Source organism: Strix aluco, chromosome 1 (genome assembly GCF_031877795.1).
Source record: "Strix aluco isolate bStrAlu1 chromosome 1, bStrAlu1.hap1, whole genome shotgun sequence".
Lineage (NCBI taxonomy): Eukaryota > Metazoa > Chordata > Aves > Strigiformes > Strigidae > Strix > Strix aluco.
In genome coordinates, this window is record NC_133931.1 from 24,410,662 (window position 1) to 24,435,101 (window position 24,440).

The 24,440-nt window shown below is 37.6% G+C and overlaps 1 protein-coding gene across 6 annotated transcripts in view; it reads left to right on the top strand.

Annotated features, from left to right (window-relative positions):
- Positions 1-24,440, top strand: part of STK3 (serine/threonine kinase 3) — a 170,734-nt gene that overhangs the window by 107,381 nt on the left and 38,913 nt on the right. The window contains exons 11-12 of one of the 6 annotated variants that reach the window (XM_074815163.1): positions 21,405-21,458; positions 22,025-22,172. The exons of 3 other annotated variants lie outside the window; for them this stretch is intronic. In XM_074815163.1, coding sequence (XP_074671264.1) covers positions 21,405-21,458; positions 22,025-22,027 — 57 coding nt within the window. In that variant the 3' untranslated portion in view covers positions 22,028-22,172. Of the gene's footprint in view, positions 1-7,135; positions 7,400-21,404; positions 21,486-22,024; positions 22,173-24,440 lie in introns of those variants that run through there. 2 more of the 6 variants (XR_012621986.1, XM_074815152.1) reach the window with 2 other exon arrangements.

Genomic DNA, 24,440 nt, shown 5'->3' on the forward strand with positions numbered 1-24,440 from the left:
GTCATCTGATAACTACACAAGTAAAAAACCGAGTCAAAAACTATTTTACACTTTCCTATGTAAGACTAATGATAGCATCTGCAACCCTTGTTTTAAATGCTTTTTCTTGTTTTTTAATGCCTTCCCCTTGCTTATATACAAACAGATTCACCTTATTCTGTCTCTTCCTTCCACCTTTACCTTTATTGTAAGTGTTGAGTACAACACTGTGGGATAACAGTTAATGAATGAATGACTAAATCAAATAATTTGTATTAAATTAATCTCAGATGTGACATATCACAAGTTGCAGAGGAAGTGTCCTTTATGTCAGCTATATATTGCCAATAGATTCTCTGTCAGCTGTGATTTATCACCTTTTCTGGTGTGAACTCTGAAGATGTGTAAACTTAATTCTGATTTAGTTAGATTTTCTAGCCAGTAATTTGTACTTACTAACTACTTAAGCTTTCTTATCTCTGTAAGATATCTGCCTTGTCTAGCTTTGCCCTCTGAGAATTCATACAGACCCTCTTTGACTCTCTCATCCCTCTTCTTTGAAGATATCAGGCTTCTACCTCTGATTCAAGCATGGCATTGACTTAGCTTAGCTGTGTTAAGTTGTAGTTTGCAACTTGTGTTTATAATACCACTTCTTCAGTCAGGAGTCTATCTTCAATTATGTAAAAAATCTGCAGGGTCTCAACAGTAGTTTGCATCTGCCACTAAATTGTGGGTAAACAGGGTTTCCTTGAAGAAACCTTGTATTTGAGGAAAACTTGCTTCTGCTATTAATTTGTGGGCAGGCAGAATTTCTCCAAAGACATGTTGTACCTGAATACACTGCTACTTGAGAATCATTGATTTCTGACCTTAGTTCTTTGGGGTTTTCCTAAATAATCTGGAAATACTGACTCTTTAAGTTGTTGGGAAAGAATTGTACAAGTTATCTTCTTCCTTCAAATCAAAAGCAGGTAGGTCCAAAAATATTGTAAACATATGGTTTTCTTGCATAGGGTATAAATGGTGACTTATGTAGACTGTCATTATTTTTTTGTGGGCTTTCAGAATTTTTATTTTGGATAAACTTGAGTTTCACTTTTCCTTTATGTTTAAATGAGCACCTAACTTAAAGAAAACATTGTCACAAAACCACACAAGTCCACTGGTGATATCCATTACAACTTAAAATGATTAGAACAATGATTTATTCTTTCTGTGGTTTCTAAGCTGCTTATACTTGGGATGTGTTGACATGGTAATTAGAGTATGAGTACATGTAGAGGTCATCTTAAAGTAAATTAGTAACTAAATAATGATTCCAACATTTTCTCTTCTTGTGTACTACTGTATTATTTTTATTTAGTAAGGTAGTTCTGGTCCAAGCTACTACTAATCTGAAAAATGAGATATTAAAATTACTTGGTAAACAATCTTTTCTGTATTCCTACTAAAGTAGATATGCTACCAAATGCTTTTTCCAGACTAGCTTAACACGTCTGAAGGTAGTTCCATCACTTTCCTTGGGGGCCTGTGCCACAGTTTTGTAGTCCGACAGTGTCCCGATCCAATGTCGGGGGAGGTTTTGATATGATCCCAAGAGCGAGATAAAGACACAAATGAGGTCAAATGCCATACACCCAAAACAGGGTTTTATTATTAAAAAAATGAAAAGGGGTAGCGATAGGACAGAATGGAAGGAAAAGACAGAGATAAAGCAAGGGTGCGGGATAGGGCTACAAGAATAGTCACCACCATGGATCCAGCGGCGTCCCGTTGGTCCTCAGTCTTCAGTTCTTTGGTGGTGGATGCACACCGCGCAAAGTTTTCTGTTGCCTTTTAAAGTTTATCGTATCCGCTGATTAGCATATCTGCCCACCTTTAGGTTTTTTTTCTCTGGTCCCACAGGTTTTGTTGCATCTGGCTTCTGGGCAGAAACGCTTGCCTCTTATCAGTTCATTAGCAATGCATGCATGGAGTCTGGCGTACACAATAGAGCCACAAATGGCTACAAGCTGGAGCCAACTTAGTACACGTCTGCCCTTTTGAGGCTTATCTAAGGAGTCCGACAATGCAGCCGCAAAGAAGTGGGGGGGTGCATCCTTCAATACACTCCTGCTTCCCTGGAGGACATTCCCCAGATCAATTCACAGACCGCAGCAGCTTCTCTTGGAAGTTTGCACAGACACAAGCAAGTTTCAGTCTCTCACAGACAGCTAAACAACATTTTTTGATCTTGAGTTTGAAATTTTGTGATGTTATGCCTAGTTATAGCTCTTTGAACAATCTTCAACAATTCTTCCTCCTCCAAGGAGGAATAACTTCTTCAAATTATATAGGTTATTAAATCTTCACTTACATGTCTATCTTTAGGAGAATATTGCACAAATAAAATAATATATGCCTGTGTGTATAAATACCCACCCCAGAAATTATTACAAAGATTTGGAGTTAATTTCTACTTGGAAGGTCCCTAGAGCATAACCAAGTTGTCAGTAGCTACCAGGAATATGACTGGTTCCCCCATGTGTTGATTCTGTACTTGCATCATGCGCGTCCGCAGGTGGAAATAGCTGATTCTTCAGGAATAACACATCTGTTATCAGGCCACTATTTTTAAGGTGTGACAAACCATCCTTGGTTCTAGAGCCACAGCACAGGAACAAAAATACAGTAACTACCTTGTAACCCCTTGACAACAGCCAGGGGAGATTAGTTGGTCCATGTGCCATCTTCCCAAAGGAGCTACTTTCTCTCCCTATACATTGAACAGACTCTAGACAGGCCCAGAGAAAAGGTTTTTGAGCTCAGAGTCTTTCCTTTTGGACACAAAGACAAAGCACTGTCAAGTTAAAAACCAATCAACCAAAACCTCTCTGTTTCATGTGTGAACTGTTTTAAGATACCATGTAAATAAATTATTGGTTTCACAGAAGGAAGAGGCTAGCCACTGGCAGACAGCAAGGAATTTATCTTCAAGGATGCTGCCAGGGTTATTAAAATAGTTGTGTAGCGTAGAAAGCATAGATGGAGCCATTATCTTCAGTCTCGGTACTTCATTCTTGTAATACAGCGATTTGTAGGAATGCTTTTTTAGAGTGATTTTCTGCTTTGACTACATTGTGATGTCTGATGGCTGGTATTAAGGGATTGAAAGAAGAAAGTATCTTGTACTGTATTAAGATAGGTTAATTAAGTTCATTACTGGAAATATGAATGCCAACTTAAGGAAACAGTCTTTAGGATTGTCTCTTGATTCCAAAACAAAAGAAAAAGAAAATAAGATTGTGTACGGATTTTTAGGATTGCGTTCTTATTTTCACCATAAATATGCCTTCTTGCAATACTTCTGACAAGTTTATTGTGCTGTAATTCTAGCTATAGAAATGATTAACTGTGTGCTTTGAACAGTTCACAGACTAATGTCAGTTTATTTGGATCAGATTTAATTGAACAAAAAGGTTATCTTAATTTGCCTGTGTTGTGCTTGTAAAATGGTGATTTTTTTTTTTAAATTTTTTTTTCTTCCCTATCTAGGGAAATACTCTTAAGGAAAAACTAATACTGTTTTTGATTTGCAGATAAACTGCATTTTAACTCTTTGTGCCCATTCATTTCAGAGTTCATGAGAACTCAGCTATATTAGAGCATTTTACCCTGCATCATCTCAAGGCTTTTTCTCCAGATTACCTTTTTAACCACTGGTGCTTACTTCATTCCTCTGTGCTAATGTAACACACCCATTTTGCTCCAGGTTATGTTTATGTCACTAGTGTTGTTCGACAGGCAGGATTATCTTCATTTCAAACTAGCATAGCCATGCCAGATCTGAAGGGAATGAAACACTGTTTGAACCTACGACAAATTATTTTCACGGTATGTTAGTGGGTGCCATTTTTTGTGTGTTTGGCATAGCCTATGTTGTAAGAACAGGATTTTCTGGTAGAGCTAAAGTAATGTAACTGCACTGGCAGAGACTTTTTTGTTGAGAGACGATGGTGAGAAGGATTCAGATCTGAGTATTTATTCAAGGAATTTCTTAATTATAGCCTTGTAGTGGAAAAATGAATAAATGCTGTTGTCAGGAGAATGGTGGCAGAGAAACAGAAGGTGAGTGATTTCACAATGAGTTCATAGCAGAGCAGGAATGAGATGCAGGAGTCCTGCCATCAGGTCTCATGTGAAGCATAAACTTTGCTCACAACCGTATATCTCATCTCCACTTTCAAGTGATCAACTACTTTGTGACAAGCTTATGTCATTTAGGTTGTGTCCTGGGCAGTTTGGAACGTGGCAGGCAGTGGAGTCTTGGTTTGGATGCTGTTGCTGTTCAGTTAAATCATAATTAAATTAACTAACATCTATTACATATAAAGTTTATGTTGTAAAATATTTTCTTACTATGTCATTTCTTTTAATATATTTATTGAATTCCAGCTGTTGGGTATTAAAAGTTTGGGATTCTTTTCTCCTTTAGACAATCACTGTCATCTTTATTTCACCAGCCAAGTAAATTAAGTGGTAGATGTTTGTCAGCATTCATAACCCTGAATATGTTTGCTTATCTATATAAGATACTTTCATATGAATTTGTGTAACCTAATGGTGGGTGAAGAAATAATTTTCTCAACAAGCATCTACCCATTCAGACCTACTATATATGCAAAACACTCTAACTTTCTTGTCATCTATGTTCAAAAGGTTGGCTATGTCAGCAGTGATAGTAATCTGTTCTCATGCTGAAACATTGTCAGCATTTCTAATAGCCAGTTTCTCTACCCCTTGTGTGTTGGAATATTCTGTTTTAGAAGTGCGCAGTGGTCAGCAATACAGAACATCGACAGATAATTCTGAGAGTACATCTTTGAAAGCCAGATGTTTATCAATTAGCCAGTAGTTTGGTAGATCTTTGCTGAGCATGCTTAAATTTTAGTTCCTGTTTTTAATACTATTATTGACATCGTTTACCTCAAATACACATTACATTCGCTGTGCTGGAATGTTGAGGTGGGAAGCTCTAGGGCTGTAATGATGACCAAAGTCATGAGTACAAGAAAATTACTAGAAATCTTTTGAAGAGAATGTGTACTTAAATTATTCCTGTACTAAAATGAATTTGCAATGTAAAAAAAACCCAACATAATGTAAACTGATATATGATCTGGTTATATCACAGAAATTTTAGGCTTTATTGAATTTTGTTGTAGGCATTAAATCCTGTTGCCTTTAAATCCTGGATGCTTTATTAAATATGCTGTGACTAATTTCTCAGCATTACTTGGTCACAAATAGGAGTAAAAAACCTGTATCAAATATGCAAAGACCATTCACTAATATATTGAAGCATTCTTGTAAAAACAATTTGTCACTGAAACTCTTCAACACAACTGAAGAAGGAATTTAAGCACATACTCAATTTCAAGCAGGTAAGTAACCACATTCCAGCAGTAGGATATCTAATGTGTTTAAGTTTCTTGGGTCAAAGCTCTTTGTTGCCTCCTTTGTGATATATCGTCATTGCTATAGCTTTGTGTTCCCTTTGTTCATAGTTGCGATACTCCTACAGAATCACTGGTTTCTGAAAAAAAGTTGTTTCAGCTTTCACAGGCTGCTGCTTGTCAAATCTAGGTTTAGTATAGTCCAACACATTAAAAATATCAGTAGTGTGAATTTGGTGTTTACCTATAGAGCTGTTTATAGCACTATTGAAATCTAAGAGGGATTTGCATTAATAATGAGGAAAGCCATAAAGGGTGTGTACAGATGTTTCCTAATGCAGTAAGTCTGTTGCTCTAAAGGCATATGATCACATTTGGAAAATTGCTATTGCATGTCTTGGCAGTTCGTTAAAAACCGAAAACTTAAAGTTAACCAGTATTTTGATATACTAAGTTCAAGGTCACCTTTTGTTTAAATGATGTTTTGTTTTCTGTAATTAGACCATGCCAGGTGTATTAAGTATGTAATTAAAAACACAAGGTTTGGCTAATTCAGAGTAAATGAGAATGAAATACAAGGTCATTATTCGTCTCTAGTGAGACTCCAGATGAACAGCGCACATGGAACTATTTAAAAAACATTTTGCATGGTCAAAAATTGCTTTAGGTTGCTGTCCATGGCTTTTAAATTAAACTACTCACAGATTTTTACAAAAGTACCTGTAGTGTAGAAATATGTTCCCATGCCTAGTGTTGAATTTGAATGGAAATAAAGTATATATGATGTACAATTTTATGGCATAGATTTAAAAAAGAAAAAAGAAAAGAAAAAAGGTAGTCAGAGAGCCTATGAGGCATTCTGCAAAATGTTATTATGGTGAACTTCCGCTGACAGCCACAGTACCAAGTAACTGGTTCAAAGAATCCGAAATAATGCCTGAAAGGGAATGGACTACTTTTGTGCTAGTGGGCTGAAGTTCTTGCTCTGTAAATACTCTGTGTAGTACAGCAGTGGCAAATTTCCACCACTGTACTACACAGTAATCAAACCTTAATGGAGGCAGAATTCATCTATCAGTGATGATACTCATTGCTTCTGCACCTCTGACCTGCTTAAACTTCTCCTGAGGGCCCTGCAGTTCCCACAGTGTGGGATGTAAACTACAGATCTGACCAGTCCAAGGCAGAGCCCGTGGAAGTTGGTTTAACCAGAGAGACTTTCATGGTCTTTCATCTCCCAACGTTAGCATCCTTTTTTTTTGTACCATGTGTATTTTGAGAAAAGTTAAGTTGAAGACACATATGGTAAACTGTGCTGTTTCAGTTTCATATATGCAGGTGAAATCCTCTAGATTTGTCTTCAAAAATTAAAGTAGTCCAAAGCTACAGAGGTACATAAAGTTTAATCTAGTACTTAAAAAAGTGATATGGGCTCTTGGGATTTTTGGGGGGGTTTGTGTGGAGTTTGTTTTTTGGATTTTTGGGGGGTGGTTGTTGGTGGTGTTTGGCTGGTTTTATTTTTAGTTTTTAAGAAGAAAATGAAGTTCACGCTCTAAAATCAGTCCCTTTGTAATACTGTAAATTGGCCTCACTGAATTCAGGTGAAACAAGGAATGTCTGTGCTTTGTTTTCATGGGCTTTGATATTTTGAATATTTCTATGCAGTTAAAATGTTAAGAACTAGATTGTTTAGAGTTACACATCTTTTTTTTTTTTAGAACTACAATGTAGTTGGAAAGGCTTTTCAGTGAGAGGCCCTGTTCTTCACAGTTTGTATCAACATCTTCACTCTTTCAAAAGTGACCAGGAGTTGGAGAGGTGCCTCAGAAGGACTATCAAGAGTAGCCAGCTGTGTAGAAATGCAGTCACCAGAAGCAAGTTGCTGAGCTTCATGCTTATGCCATGTTTCCTGAGGTGGAAGTTTCAGAACGCTTACACAGAATGGCTGCACAATACCTTTTGCCATTTGTATTTCTGTAGAGGTAGGTCCAGAATTTCAACAAGACCAGAAACTGTGACAAGTGGGTCAGCATAAGGGGATAATTCTTAATCTTCTGTTTATATCTTGTTATCTATTTTAGAACCTAGGGTTGTTAAATTCCCAGATGAGGAAGGAGGAGTACCATGGTGTTGCTGGGCTGGTTTAGTTGTAGTTATGGGAATGTGATAAAGTTTGAAATTACCTTCACGTCAGATTACTGCTGATTTTTCTAAAGATATCCTTATTTCTTTTCATAGTTTTGCCTTCCCCATGTTTACTGCTACATAACTAATCCTGTTTCCTATTGTCTGTGTCCTATTTTTTTTCCTTAATCTTATTTTCTACTGAAAAATGAGTTCATTATTTTTGCAGTTTGTCCTGACAACCTTGGATCCACAAAAGTATTTGTTTCTTGGAATCTGCTGCCAAACAATTGCACTGGTTTCTTATTACATGATAATCCTACTCTTAATTTGGAAAGTAAAGCAACTGGTCTAAACTGTGCGTTTTAAAGCCCATCTCAAAAACCAAGCAAAAGTGATCGAATGTAGCTGGGCTGTGTGGTACTGATGCAGTCAGCAGCATGTGCTGGAGCTGTTGTAATTGATGGTAACCTACTTCAGCTGCCAACACTCTTCTGCAGCCCAGAGGCTATACAGCACTGGGCAGTGAAGCTGGCACCTACCCTTTACGTGTCCATCTTTAAGCTGATACATACATACACTTCTGTATTGGGATCTAACAAGGCACTGGAGGAAAGAGAATCTACATGCATAGACCTACAGCTATATATGCAGGGTCTGTAGCTGTGCAGCTCCAGCAGCAGTCCCTGTCTGGGAATATACAGTCCCCTTCACAGAAGTGGGTGTTGGTGCCAGAGCCATGGGAATGCCCCAGGCATGTACTATTACCAGGCCATGATTTACAGAAAGCATACTAGAGTTTTTCAGCTAAAAATTGACATGAGAGCTTGCTATATGAAACTACTGACTCAGGAGCTTGGTGATCCTGCCAGCTGCTTTTTCAGGACTGACTACATTAAAAACATAAAAAACAAGAGAAAACCAAACAAAAAACCCCACAAAACCAAGTAGTTATCAATTTGGAATGCAGTGTCCCTGAGAATATATAAACACATAGCATAAATCATATTTCAAGTAAGATCTGGTTTGCCTGTTATTATCAGCAATACAAGTTTCTTCAACTGAACAAAGGTGAAAGATTAAAATAAGACACATTCCATTCCTGAAGTTAAATGAAAGCATGTTTGTGCTTGATATGATGGGAAATAGCTTGAAGAATATTTTATTCTTAAGAAAAGAATGGAAAGAAAGAAAAAAGGTATTTTAAAGCTGCCAAGAACTTTGTATGCAGGTGGTTATCAACTGAGTAAGTGTCAGGTATTTAAGTGAAAGCTGGCTGGCTTATCCATATGGGCTTTTTTATGAGTAGTTTTATTTTTTCAGCTGATTGTGCCAGCAAACTTCATGCTTTGTTTTGCCTTGTTACTCATCTAAATACGTGGTAGTTAGTGCCAGGCAGTCCGTGATCACAACTAACCTTTTGTGAAAATTAACTAGAATTGCTGTGTTTGATGCATTCATGAACATAGAATATATATTTTTATGTATGAGTAATGTCTTGCATACTTGATACATTCTTTAAGGGAGTTTTTCTACTTGCTGTGGTGGTTGCTGTTGAATCTTTGCTACGTTTGTACATAAAAAAGCATATGCTGATTTATGGGGAATAAAAGTACAGAGTAAAAATGCTGCTTTTTATTACTTCTGTTAATAGCAGCCATGTCTACTTTTGAAGCAGGCAAGAGAGAATTTTGCTGTAAATACAGCAGGACTTTTTATCAATTTAGGGAGATCTACAGGAGACATCTCAGGAGGTTGGTAAATGTCTTAAGATCGTTTTTGGTAAATGTCAGGTTCATGCTGGCACTGGTACTTTAGGAAGTTCATATCTAGATGGACAATCGTAGGAATCATTAATGGAGAGTTTCCTGTCTCTATTCCTTGCCAAAATTTCCTTTCTATTTCTTCCTTCTTGAGTGGATATACTAAGCGACTTCATGTTTTTTAGTATAGAAGCGGTTCTAGTTTCTGTCTGTGGGAGGCTTATGTGAAGAAGTGATATTTTACTTTTACAGTATACATATTTAAAGGTTAAACTGAACCATGTTCAGTCAGAGCTTTGTTGTTGACAGTAACCATCTCAGACTTGTTCTATTTTGAAATTTTCAAAGCAGTCACCTGAAATTAGTTGAATCCTTTAAATTAGCAATGATGATGAGATACAGGGAATCTAAATACAATCAGACTGCACTTCAAACTTTGTTTCAAGAAAAGCCATCTACGTTACAGGATAGGTACTGTGATAGCTCATCACATGGTCCTAGATTGTGTACTCCCCTGGATGGCAGTGAGTGAAAACCTCCCTTTCTCCACTGCCTTTGGTTTGCCAGGTTAAGGTTGGGAATAATCTTAGCCTGTCATTTTAGTAACACCTTTTGACTTCAGTGTTACGTGTTCATAGCATGAAGTAAAACTGAATGAGGTGGTGTAGTCCCTATCAGTAAAAGGTGTCATTACTTCAGGAGTAAGATACATTGTTCTTGCAGTGTTGTAGAATCTCAGTATTTGGAGAGTTTTAGCATGCTATGTGGTAGCTTACTTTGCAATACTTGCAGAATTTTTTGCCCTGTTTTTTTATATTCAGTAGGTCCACATACGCCTTTCAATTCATAAGACAGAGAACTTCCTAACATTCACTTTGTGGTGAAATGTTTCCTAATGAGACTGTGATTGTGACTTAAACTTTTCTGGTAATTACTTGTGTTGTTTTTAATGATAATCAAAATCTATGGTAAAAAGTGAAATAACAATTTCTTCATTGAAATATTTTAATTAAAACATTTTTGTTGAAGTGTTAAGATTTTCTTTGCATTTTCATCAGAGCTATCACAACAGTTGTGGACTCATGCTATTCATATACTGCTTTGAAATTTGTCATGTTTTTGATAAAGTGATGCTTTTACACAATGGTGAGAATATGTAATGCCAAGTCACTGGAGGCTTTTCTGAGAGAGAAGCTTCTGAATGCTTCCAAATTCAACAAGGGGCTGCCTGAGCAGTTAATTGAACACAGGTCAGGATCTCAGCAGTAACACTGAAACAACATAAAGGGTGGACTGCCGGTGACACCTTAAACTTTTTATCCAAAGATGGTATTTCTTCCTCTTCAAGGGTGTGTAGGCTTTTTAGAAATATGTTTTGTGAGTTAGATTGTGTTTTAAAATTCATTGTTGTATAACTGCAGTGTTTTAGTAGATCTCCATCTACACCCACTATTGGGGCATAATTCACATTCTTTTTATAATGTGAGATCAAATTTATATAGAGAATAAAAGAATCCATGATACTAGATTCTTGTTCTATTTCTTTTATTCCCTTTTCATTTTTCATTACATTTTTAGTTTATATTAGGAAAAGATATAAAAACTTAAGAAATTACTGCAATAGTTTATTTTGTAAGATGGTGTTAAAAAGTTTTCAAAAGCACATATTGTGTAGCCGACTGACAATGTCTGGTGATCATACCACAGCATTTACTGTGTGCATTTTGCATTTAAAAAAACCTTTGTGAAGTAAGAAAAGAGTTTACAATTGAATTTTCAGAGTCTGCTGTTCCCAAACCCACGAGAAATAACTGGTACAAAAGCTTTGCTTGCTGGTATTAAATTTCACTTGCAGCTTGTTGGATTTTCAGATCCCCTGCCATTTTTGGTATAGATAAGGCAGTCTTGTTTCACTGTCAAATATGATGTGAATCCTGCCTGAAACATGCTAAGGATACACCATCTCTTCTGAAGTGCTGTGAACACCTGAAAGAGTGTTGGTTGCCCCCCAGCCCTGCAGAATACCCCACTGTTGTATTTAAATTACTTGTTTACAGTTCTGCTTGCAGACTGAATTTGAGGAAACTACTAATCCTGTTGCCAGAGCTTTGGGGGAAATATTTTATATAATTAATTCTTTAGTAGTTGTAGTGTATAAAATCAATTTTATTCACTTTGTCACAAAATCATGGCCATCTTTCATAGATTTTTATTATTTCCCCCTCAACCTATATTTATCCAAAATGGGATACTCAGTTTTACTGTGCATTTTCTGTTAACATTTAATCATATTGGTGTTTCCAATTTTTGATTACCCTGTACAAAGAAGATTTTTGTGCAGTCTAGCTGTATATTATTTTTGGTCTGTTCCCTGAGGAAATGAGACTTATGTGATTGTGCTGTTTGTCCTGATAAACTTTGAGTCATATTGTCCAAATTTGACAAAGATGGAGGTTTCAAAGGAAGTTAATTTGCTACAAGTTTCAATGCTGCTACTACTACTACTAATTTGCCTCTCAGAAGAGGGATCCAGATCAATACCTATGCTGAAGTATGTGTTGTGTGCTGAGGTTAATAGTTAGCTGTTGTCTTTGGCCTGCTGGTGGGTTGACCTTGGCCCCTATATCTTGGAACCAGGGATAAATGGGTGGCATCTTATCCCAGATTTATTCAGGAGATGGGGGTATGGAAAGAGAGAGGCATGGCAGAAGGAACAACTGCTCATTTCTGTTACTCTCCTTGTATTGATCATAGCACTCAGGTAGCCGGAGAGCTGAGTCAATTTGGTGTGCTCAAAAAACAACTGACACCCCCTTGTCCTCCCCTCCCCTCTTTCCCAGTTTGCCCTGCAGCTGCAGAATTGGTAGTTCTCATGCAAGGAAGTGGTCAGGAGCCCAAGGGTTTCACACTGCAGGACTGACCCTTTTGGCTACCTCCTGTCATTAGATCACATTAAGTGTAGAATGAAGCTACTTCCTTAATCTCTACCCTTTATTTAGACTGCTCCCAAGATTCTTGTCTTTCGTTTAGTTGCATCTCACCTGAACTAACTTTTTTGTACAAGAATTCCCTTCTTTATATAATGGTTTCCATATGTCTGCTGAATCAAATCTAAATTTACCATCTTTGGTTTGAACTCCATTTTAATCCCATCTGCTTTTTTGTCCTTCTTTGAAACAAGAGGGATATGAAAAGAAAGTGTTTTTCCTTGATTATGCTCTCAATACAAATCAGCAGATAACATCCAAAAAGGAGTTTTACTAGAGAGAAGTTTGATTTTTGGCTTTGTTAATTCTTTAAACAAAGAGCTGTAAATGTATTATTTCTTCTACTGTACACAAAACTTTGATTTTGACTGTTCCATGTGTTGATTCTAGCTTTGATATAGAGATATATGTATAACATTTATTTTTATTTTAGGAGAAATAAATGAATTAAAGATGTTTTGCTCATAGGTAGGAATGTCATATTATCCAGCCTGTATGACTTCCATGTTAAACAAAATTCAGGCTCCAGGATGTTTTCTCTGAAAGGTCGCTGGAAAGGTGAGGAGCAGAGATGGAAATGATATCATTTCATGTTTACATTTATTATACAGTGCAGTAGTGGGCTGACCTACAGGAAAATAGATCCCTACATTTGAATTTCTTTGTAACTTCCTAAGTCAATTGTTAGTTCGTTCTGCTGGAGGGAATTTTAGAAAACCATGTAGAACTGGCAGCAATTTAGCTATTACTGTATTCTGGTTTTGAGGGTGTGGTGGATTGACCTTGGCTGGATGCCAGGTGCCCACCAAAGCTGCTCTATCACTCCCCTTCCTCAACTGGACAGGGGAGAGAAAATACAAAAGGCTTGTGGGTTGAGACAAGGACAAGGAGAGATCATTCACCAATTACCGTCACAGGCAAAACAGACTCGACTTGGGGAAATTAATTTAATTTATTACCAATCAAATCAGAGAAGGGTAATGAGAAATAAAACCAAATATTAAAACACCTTCCCCCCACCCCTCCCTTCTTCCTGGGCTCAACTTCACTCCTGATTTTCTCTACCTCCTCCCCACCAGTGGTGCAGGAGGATGGATTGAGGTCAGTACATCACATGTTGTTTCTGCTGCTTCTTCCTCCTCAGGGGGAGTACTCCTCACACTGTTCTCCTGCTCCAGTGTGGGGTCCCTCCCATAGGAGACAGTCCTCCACAAACTTCCCATGGGCTGCAGTTCTTCACGAACTGCTCCAGCGTGGGTCCTTTCCATGGGTTACAGTCCTTCAGGAACAGACTGCTCCAGCGTGGGTCCCTTCCACCAGTCCTGCCAGCAAGCCTGCTCCAGCGTGGGCTCCTCTCTCCATGGGTCCACAGGTCCTGCCAGGAGCCTGCTCCAGCGTGGGCTTCCCACAGGGTCACAGCCTCCTTTGGGCATCCACCTCCTCCAGCATGTGGGCTCCTCCACAGGCTGCAGGTGGAGATCTGCTCCACCATCAACCTCCACGGGCTGCAGGGCACAGCTGCCTCACCATGGGCTGCACCATGGGCTGCAGGGGAATCTCTGGTCCAGTGCCTGAGGCACCTCCTCCCCCTCCTTCTTCAGTAACCTCAGTGTCTGCAGAGTTGTTTCTATCATATTCTCACTGCTCTCTCCAGCTGCAGTTGCTGCTATGCAGCAACTTTTTCCCCTTCTTAAATAGGTTATTCCAGAGGTGCTACCAGTGTCACTGATGGGCTCGGCCTTGGCCAGCAGCAGGACCATCTTGGAGCCATTTAATATTGCTTCTGTTGGACATAGGGGAAGCTTCTAGCAGTTTTTCAGACACCACCCCTGTAGGCCCCTGCCACTACTGAAAACCTTGCCACACAAACCCAATACATTGGGCTTTTAGCTATTCATATCATGCAACACTGCAGTAGTATAGTTATAAGCAAGAGATTTAAAAAACAAAACAAGTTTCTGTCATAATCTCTGCTGATTTTTTTTTATCTCATGTGTTTTAATTTTCTTAGAGGTTTCAACTAATCTGCATGTAATCTGTTGGAGAGCATCGGCAGTATGCCATATAACTACGTTTTGATTTCCCCACCTTAACTGCCCTTTTCTATTTCTCCGCCTTTTCCTAATTCCGTCCATGAACATGTTTGTGCCTAAAATTTCCCTTAAGGTTAGTGCTGACACAACTTGTTCTATTCTTATCTGTTTCTATGGCGTTTCGTCCTGTGTTGCTCGGTATTTTCTTACACAATTTTCTATGGTTGTTATGGCAACAATAAATAGCAAATTTGTCAATTTTCAAGTGATACTGCTTTCAAAATTTTGCATGGTATTAGATTGCTGAGCAAGAGGTGAAATATTTTCAGCATAGTTAAGCAAATTAATATGATTAACTTAAATTGCCTTATAGTTTTGCAATGTTGCTGCTTCTAGGCAAGGTGTGATGCTACTTGGGAGAGTATAAATAGAATACATTTGTGGAAGTAGGAGAGATTGTTGAATTACTGAAACTACTTCTTTGTTATTCTAATGGCCAGGATCTGGTAAATGTGACTGGCATTCTAGCAACGTCATCATTAACCAGCTTAGTAGGCAGTTAGTTCACAATTACTAGGGTTCCCTGTGGTATACAGACCATCAGATGGCATAACTACAAACTCCCAGAATGGAAGATGTTTGGAGATATTAATGTCAAAGACAATTGAGATATTTCTCTAAGATTGTGTTTAAAGCAAGAGGAGATACTCATGAAGGAGAGAGGAATGTGGTTTGAGATTGAAATGGGTGAGGGCTGTAAGAAGCCAGTATCTCTGTAAATGAGTGTTTAAAGTCAGAATCACTAATGAAAATGGAAGCAATCAAAATTACTTATTTTAATAAATGAACTGAGGAAGTAGGAATATTATAATGAAAACCTTATCTTTTCAGTGTTGTCAAAAACCCCAACCCATTGCCTTCTTCGTGTCTATAGCATTCTTAAATTGTTAGTGTAACTTCTCAGATGATAGGATGCTGGGACATCTAGTTTTTGATTACACTCTGATTTCAGACCATAAGAATGCAAGGTCTCCAGCTGTATCAAGCAGCGGTGCAAGTCTCAAAGGCAGTAAGCAGAAGAAGAGGTATAATTTTCCCCCATCCAAACCTGAGCTGTCAGTGTTTCTTCTGGGAGAAAAGAGTTGGCTAGTCGGTCCACTGCTCAATATGTGTGGTAGTTCAACAAGGCAGTTTGTATTCAAAACTGTAACAGCTTTTCACAAGATGGTGGCTTAAAGCCAAAAGCCACTTCTCTGTCACCAGTAGAATCTACCCAGAAAAATCATTTGAGTTTCCAGATGAAAATACATCTCTTTATTTTTGGGTGGAAAGGGGAGGTGAGAGGAGACCACTGCTAGGGACTCTTTTTCTGAGGTTCTTGGGATTTGTTGCTGTATGTTAATACCAGCTTTTAAACTATTTGGTGCTGTTTTCTGCTTGTGACAGGATGTAATCATCATAAAGACATTTAGAATTCCCCGCCTCCCACATCCTTCTGCCACAGAAGGTGAATTTCATTAGCATAAATTCAAGAATGTGTCATCTATTTATATGTCTTTCTGAGAGTAGGTTTTTTTCAACAGTAAATCCTAATGCCCGCATCCAGACATGTGCAATAACTGGATCAAGAAGTAATCCATGTGCATTGCTAAATTAATATTTAATATAGAAAGTCCAGGACAGATAAGCAACCTTTTAAACTCTAAACCTATGTTCCCCTATATTTGTTTGTGCTTATATATGCGCATCAGATCTGTTGGTGATGAGGGAGTTGTTCACACCTTCTCTGTTCTTACGAACACTGAACAATGACACTTAATATGTGACCAGTCCTATTAATTTGTACTTTGTCTCTCTTCAGTGTTATGTCTTTGAATGCAGGATGACATTCAAACTGAGGAATAGATGTTCTGTAAGCAGAAACCCTAGTGATGTATTCTAAATAAATTGTAAGAGCATTTAATAACGTCAACGTTTATATTTTTGTCTTTGGAAAAGCGTTACTCTGAAGATGGACAAAGCAATTGAACTTCTTTTACTAGGCACTGTAAATTGAAATAAAATTTTCTTCGGCTTTTAATTATTACTGAAAGTGCAGTTGTGAAACACATAATTTTATTTAAAGATGAGCCTGTATAGCAGTTGACTGCACTGAGCACAGATTTTGTTTTGAGTACTGACACCTTGCATTTGAGGAATGCATTTGTCTGGCTCACATTTTCCTTATCCTTTTTATATGGTCTAGGAATGTGCTGGATGGATTGTTTGGCATGAGTTGGAGCTTGATGGGAGCTCTCATTATTTCCTGCCCTGGTAGTTAGGGTTGGAAATAATACAGATGAGGCCCTTGGTTCTACTTCCAAATCATGAATACTAAATCAGTTTTAAAACCTAGATTAAATTCTCAACAGTGGTTTTCTGGAGAGGGATTTAGATTTGAAGTTACAGGCACTTGAACAGTATGGATGTTCAAGTGCCGTATGTATAGTATTTTCATTGTTGATATACTATGCAATGAGTAAGATTTTATAATTATTTTCCTTTTCTTTATGGATTTTAAATCTAGAAAACTGAAACATGATTGAAACCTAGATAATCACTTAAGAGATGAATTGGAAAACCAGCGGAGAGACCCGAAAGATTCTACTGAGACTTGGATCACATCATAAGTGTTTACAGAACTCGTACCATTCCCTAGTTGTGCACTGTATAATTGGCATAACTTAGTCCAGAGATGCAGAAGTGGAATAGTGAGCACTATAAATTGGGACTGTCATTAATGAACAGTGTTGGCACAAAAGCTTGCACAGTACCTGTTTGCATTGAGTAATAAATCACAATTATATCTGCAGATGATAATCTGAAAAACCTAATTAAACAAACCAGTGTTGTTCTGTACCCTGTGACAAAGCAAATAGATCAAATACTGTAGACCTTCCTAGGAGATAATACTGTGAAGGTAAGAAAGAACTGTGCTAATTTTTGGCTTGATGGCATTAATGTTTGAGTCATAGAAAAAATATTTAATAATAAAATATTTCTTTGGCAAATGATTTTGGCAGTTCTGGATTCAGTAAATGAACATGCCACTGAATCATTGAATCTTGTTCAACAAATAAATGGAGTTTCTAAACTAATACAGAATGAGCATCACACTTTTCACAGGGTCGATTGTGTTTTAGAGAACAGAATTAGATTATGGTTAAGTGTACTGTACAGTATTGAGAGAGCCTGGATATCTTGTTCATTAAGATAAGAGTGATGTGCTTTTTTAATTTAGTATTGCTTTTAGTTGTATGTTGGTACATGGGCTTCTTGATTAATGTGTTTTGACATGAATGATTATCAATTATTATCTTGTTCTGTAGTTTCCTACTTTCAGGGTATTTCTTAGTATATTACTTGTAGTGAGAGTAGCCTACTACATGTCTGTAAAGGAAAAGATATTGTATATTATTTAAAAGCTGCTAGATAAGTGGTGCTATTTGATAGATTATCCATTTCTGTATTTGTTCACTTATTTTAGGTCTGATTTAGTCTGGATTAGAAGCAAGACAGTAGCTATCTACTAGATTTAGACCATCGTAAGGTTGATTTCATGAGCATGGTTAAAGGTTATTTGAGTGTTTAAGCTGTGTTTCACAAATGTGGAGCTGGTTCATTTTGACAAAAGAAAAACTAAACCCACTTTAATGAACCAGCTGAAACTCTGTAGTATCTGTCTGATTGGTATGATTTGTAGATAAGAATTCAATAGAAGGCAGCATTAGGAAGAGTTAATAAACTATTGTTTAAGGTATGAAGAGATTTTTTTTAAAATCTGCTCAGTTCTTGAGCACAATAAAAAAGTTTCCTAAACAATTTTAATTATTTTTCATAACAGCAAAGCTATCATAAGCAGATGAAATCTCCAGCCCTTGTGGCTGGTGAGCTGCCGAACGTGATGCAGGATTTAGAACAATACCCTTCTGTCGTCCAGGGACTCCATGGGCTGTGCCACTGCTATTGGGAGCCCAAATCTTTTAGTAAACTGAGTTCTTTCAGTGCTTAGGAAAACTGTGAACCACATCAAACTAAATAGTTACTCAAGCAGTTCTGTGGGGGGAAAAAGATTTCAAAAAAATTATTGAGGAAGGAGTAAAGAAAATTTGGGGAACTATGGACTGAGACACATTCTATAAAAGCCAGCAGTGCTTCTGTAAAATCTTTGAAGTGGTACAGAAAATGAAACTTGGTGCTGTCTAGCAAAGATGCCAGTAGCCTCAGGCTGGGGGATTGCTTCTCCCTTCCCAGATCACTGCAGGTCTCTATGTGCAGTGTCCACATGCTGTCTCTTGGTGCTTAAGCTCAGGTAGGCTTGGCTGTTGTCCTCTCCCTGATCCCTCTCCCAAGGCGGTAACCTGCGTGTGCCTTTCCTGAGTCGGGGATCTCTTCTTTTACCTGCTGCAGCTAACAGCTCAGTTAAATCTCTCTGCTTAGCCCTGGCTTTGTTCAGTTGCTGCATTCAGATTCTGCTCTTTCTGATGTTTTGCAGGCCTCTCTCATCTGATGTCTCAGTTTTACTGTCTTTTTGCTGTCATTGCTATATTTTCTTTCTTCTCCCAGGGAATAAGAAACCTAGCATTTGTTGCCTATAAACATCCCTAAGTTTCTGGACTATAGGATTTTTCCTGTCCATCTTGTACCAAAAGTGGTTGAAACCCACCCTCTCTTTTACATGACTACCAGAATGCTTTCTGCATGAAATAAAACCCCGCAACCAGTATGTCTATCATTTTTCCGTTTATTAAAGATGATGTGTTATTTTCCTAGATCCTTTCTGAATTGGCTGGTTTAAACTGAACTGAATTTTCTTCCTTATAAAGAAAATAACTAAGTCAAGGTTGCCCAGCAAATAAGATATAAATTTGCGTGTGTATTTTGGGTTGGGGGGATGCGTCTCTCCTCCAACAGACTTTTCCTGTTAGGAGAATTTAGTTTTTCTGTGTCTGTTTTTGTTTTAGTTTTGAGTATCAACATTTTGTACTTCTAAGAAACTTGAGATTCACTTGTATTGTCCCTCACTAGGACGCTAAGGCTTGAGGTTTAAGGTTTAAAATTCTTCTAGCCTCTTCCATTGCTCCTCAGGTTAAATGCTTTTCTGGGTCTGGTTTTAACTTCAAGGTTATTTCTGTGCATGCATGTATCTTGTTGTGTCATAACTCATTATTTAATGAGTTTCCGGTTTTATTTCTATTTTAAAAATAATCTTAAATGGAACCATTGAAGAAAAATAGCTTTAAATGATATCATTATGTATTTCATGAATCTGTAGATTTTGATACAGCTTTCTTTTTAACCTCAGGACTTCTATGTCATGTTACTTATGTCTTGTAACTTTACTTTTCAATATAGATTTGCATTTACAAAATATTTTAGCAAAACTGGGAACATCTTTCATTTTTTATCTTTAGGATGTTTGGGGATCTTAACTGAATGGTTTTATTTTTTAAAATGTCTCTCATCCCAGATAGTTTATATCTTTGTTCTTAATACAGCTTGCATTTACATGTAGTAATTAGTAGAATTTTACAAAAATGTAATACTGTTCTTTTCTGAACATTTTAAAAATGATCCTCTTGTGGAAGAATCATGTAAAGGAGGCAGTGCCTTAGCTTGAGAAAACTTTTGAGTATGAAGGTAACATTTGGGTTTCTGTAGCTGAATGTTAACTGCAGTTTTCTGAAATGTGATACGGTGAACTCAAGGGCACTGTAATGTACCTGCTGATAGCTGAGCTCATTATGAAAGGCAACTAAAAGCACTTGCCCTGGAGAGCTACAGATTAGAGATAAAATGCTGACTTTTTGATACTGCATACTTAGTACACTAAGAGCTCTAGCTAAAGAATCCCTTTTCATTTTAAAACTTTATGTCTTTGCTTGGTAGCATTTGAAAAGGTGTTTTGGGGTTTTTTGTTTGTTTTTTCTTCACATGCTTTTTTTTTTTCTCCAAAAGCAGAAAGGACTGAGGGGGAAATCCTGTATATTTTTAGATCAGGTGTGATAGCTGCTTTGCTATCAGCACTGTGTGGGTATATTTGCAATCAAGTTTAAATAGCATGGTGAGTATCCAGATGGAGTGTTTTTCCTAAGCTTTAGATTATTTACTCTGCTGGGAGCTCCAGTAAACATTTATAGTATTCTTTAGGGCTAAATGTACCATTAAGCTTGAAATGCCTGGTATAGAAAATCACAGTATATAAAAAAACCCACCAAGATCTTCTCTAAGGCATTTCAAACTGAATTTTTGCCTGTGATAGTCTAAAAGTAATTTTTAATAATGTCTGTGCTGAATGATGCAATTCTAAAGAGAAGTTGATGTGCTGTGCTTCAGTAGACTCAATTGTAAGCATGTAATATAACAATATGTTCTCTGCAAATGACATAGGAAAGAAGGAATGGTATGATTTTTTTCCTTCTGTACACTTTTAAAATTAAATTTATTTATTAAACTTACCTATCAGATACTAAAGATTTGATCTCACAGGTGCTTATTAATGGATGTTTACTAGCTGCCAGGTTTCTGAGATACATTGCTTGCAGTTTTTTTCCCTGTGCTTAGATTCTTCTGTGTTTATTTTAGTGAAAATTATATACCTTGCAGCTACATGAACATCAGCTGCTATAGTAGGTAAAAACAATGTAAACGATATTTGTACTGCTTAGGATATGATAAAGCATTAATACACACTAAATGACTGGTTTTGTCAGGAACTGGTCAAAATTGCAACTGGCAAGAGTTAGCATTATTACTAATTTTACACTTCGCTCCGCGATGATCTGTGCTTTTTCTTAGATTTCAGTTCCTGTAGTCAGGATTGTTCATTAAAGTTTTGGCTACTAGATTTATTTTTTTTTTTCCCTGAACTTTTTAGCCTTTTTAATTGCAGAAATATTTAGGTTCTGGCTACCTCCTCATGACTTAGAAATGAAAAGGGAAATAAAAAGACACTCCTAAAAACCTCTTATTTTAGGAATCTAATTTTTAAGGGCAATTTAATGAAGGTGAAGGACCCAACTCATGATTTCTGAATTTTAGGACTGGCAGTACTTAATGTGCTCGGAGGAGAGCCCTGGGCAGTATTCAACAAAGGTATGCAAATGATAGTATGCACTAATGCTATAGAAAACTCTTTTTTTCCCCTTGGTGGTTTGCTATTGAAATATAACTTTGTATGAAGCTAGGAAAAGCCTTCTAGAGCTGAAAAATATTGATGGTACTGACTAGGATTTAGCTTTGTGTTGTTAAAATGACATACAGTTTTAACATCTGAGCAGACAGAATTCTGCTAATGAAAATAGGAATTAATCATGGAACATTAACATACAATTTTATCCCTAAAAAGACTTTTAAAAATTACATGAAGTTATCAGTCTTTAATTTTCTTGTAGTGCTATGTGTTTATTTTTCCCCCCAAATGTTTAAGAGAACTGCAGTTGTGTGGAATGAACTTTGACTTTTGAAAGTTAGGCTGTTGGTCCTTCTCATAAATTTTCAAAAATAATGATAGTAAATGAGGTCCTTTTTATATTTGTATAACTCCACATTTTGGGTTTTGCAACAAGGAGACTTGCTCTTCAGACATCCTGAAATAAATGCTTTCATTTGAAGATCCCCCGTCTGAGTTTGTTTCCTTGTGATTGATTTGCCCACTGTAGTGACAGCAGGAGTGGGGATGGCAGCTTATACGAGGTCAGCATGATTTGCTGTATAAGCAAACATAGAGCAGTTCTCCCCCCGCTGCTGCATGGGAGCAGCTGAACAGACGACAGTAACCGTGGAGTATTTCCTTGCACACAAGCCTGAGACAACTACTACGTAAGTGAGATTCATGGATTTTGGGTGTGAATTCATAGATAAGAAAAATTGATCAGTGAGGCCCACCTTGTACCTTTTGGATCCTGGCTCAAGTCTAACTTTTCATACTAGTAAAAAAAGAGTTTGAAGTAAGCAGTGGAGCTCATTCCACTAGAGAAAAGAAAACTCCGCTCAGCAGAGGAAAGGGAACAGCTGGAGGGAAAAAGTTTTTCTTACCTGAGGCCACTAACATCACTAAACAATCCAAGGCATGCGCTGGTTAAATCTTAGAAAGTGCTATAGGCAACCCAGTTTTGCAATTGCCATAGAAAATTATTGTTGTTAGCCATTCTGTTGATAGTGCATATTGTAGGAATTACTAGCAGATGGGAAAATAGATGAGTCAGAATACAGTATTAGCAATCCATATTTTTTTAATCAAAGGCCTTTAATAAGGCATGTTGCATCTGTAAGATTCGTTTAAGCAGTTGCTAGGAAGAATTTGTTTTTTTCAAGTAAACACAACAAACTTGATACAGATTATTTTTTGATTGAATATCTATTTTCTTAACAATTTAAATCCTGAAAATACATTTGCTTGTTTTCATTGCACCAGCTTAACGGCAGTATTCCATAATTTAGTTTGATAGACTGGAGGTTTGCAATGGTAACTCATGCATTATGGAATTACTAATGAAATCTAATTTGATCATATTGAAAACATCACAGTCCTAGAGCTTTTATTTACCTCTGTTAGCTGTCAAGGGTGGATCAAGATTATAGTGTGCTACATCCACCAAAACTTTGGCTTTCGCCCCCTGACAAGTTTGGATGGCTATGGATATGTGCTGGCCAAGTGCGGCTAATGAGTTCCAGAGTCTTTCCCAGACCCCTTTGCCTAAACCCATGGACCACAAGCACCAGCGAGTATCTCAGATGCTTGTCCTTCCTCCTGACTCCTGTGCTGGACACAGGTGGAAGCCAGTCAGGATTTGCATTGTACCCTTTGACTTGATGACTTCTGAGAGTCCATTTTTGGTTGTACCTTATCTCCTTCCTTCTCAGCTTATAACTTGGGTCTGTAGACAGGAACACATATATATTTTCCAAGTGACCATTTTGGTCTGAATTTTTGTCAGTATTTGATTAGGGTGGTGAACAAAATATGTAAAGTACAGTGTGGGTCCTCCTGCAGGCAAAAGTAGTATTGACAAGTAGTATTTACTGCAAGTAATTGTTCTTTGGTTTGCTGAAACTACTTATTCAAATGAAGCTGGTCCATCAGGGATGCAATAAGTTAGACTGAAAGACCAAAAAAGAGAGAAAATTGTTACACTTCCCTTGCTGAAGTTTGGTTTTGGGAGATGACTGCATCAGTATGTGAGGAAAGAGTTCCGTGTGTGTCACTGTTCAAAGACATGTTAAAAAAGCAATTGACCTGAAAACAGTATTGACCAGAGTAAGAATGTTTTCTGCATAGGAAATAGTCTTCTGATGAAATGCTAAACTGCACTGTATTTGACCAACCTTGCATGATAACACTGGGTTATTTTTTCTTCAGCTACAAAACATAATTACTGCTTCTTAAAACCCCAGATTGATTAGCAGTGGTTTGTGCCGCCTTCATACAAGGGGAACACACCTGTCTCTGGAGCCCTGTAGCTCTGACCTGTGCTCTGATCACAACTGGATCACTTCATGCCTGCAGCTGCCCCAACTTTTGGATCTTTACTGTATCCCAGTTTAACGAGGATGGTCACATTAAGAAAAGCTTGCTAATGATTCTTAATCTGTTGTGCTGCTTTTTAACTTCTAAATATAGCCTTTCTTGGAAAAGTCTCTAACCCTATTATGAATAAGTTGAAAAATGAGCCAGCAGGAGGTAAATGAGTGGTGTCCCATTTGCTAGAAGTTTGAGATAACGTACACCAGGTTCCCAGACTTACTGATCTAAGCGTGTGGCTGAGTTGCCTTTTCTGAAGATTATAACTGAAAATTGTAGTTCAGTTAAAACGTTATGCTTTGATTCTGTGCTGGTTGTCCCAGCTCATCGTGGTACTGCTGAAAGGATCTTCTGCCACTGGAAGCTTGGGTTGATGGAGCTCCTTTCTGCACGGGTGCCTTTCTTCCACCAGGACTTCCCCCTGCATCTTGTAGAGGAGAAGGCAGAGGGGAGCTGCTGGCACTCAGCTCGCAGCACTGGGAGCTCGCCCCACAAGGATGACACTTAGCTGGTCTCTTTGTAGGCAAAGTCGATTTCCTTTGCTCTAGCAAAGC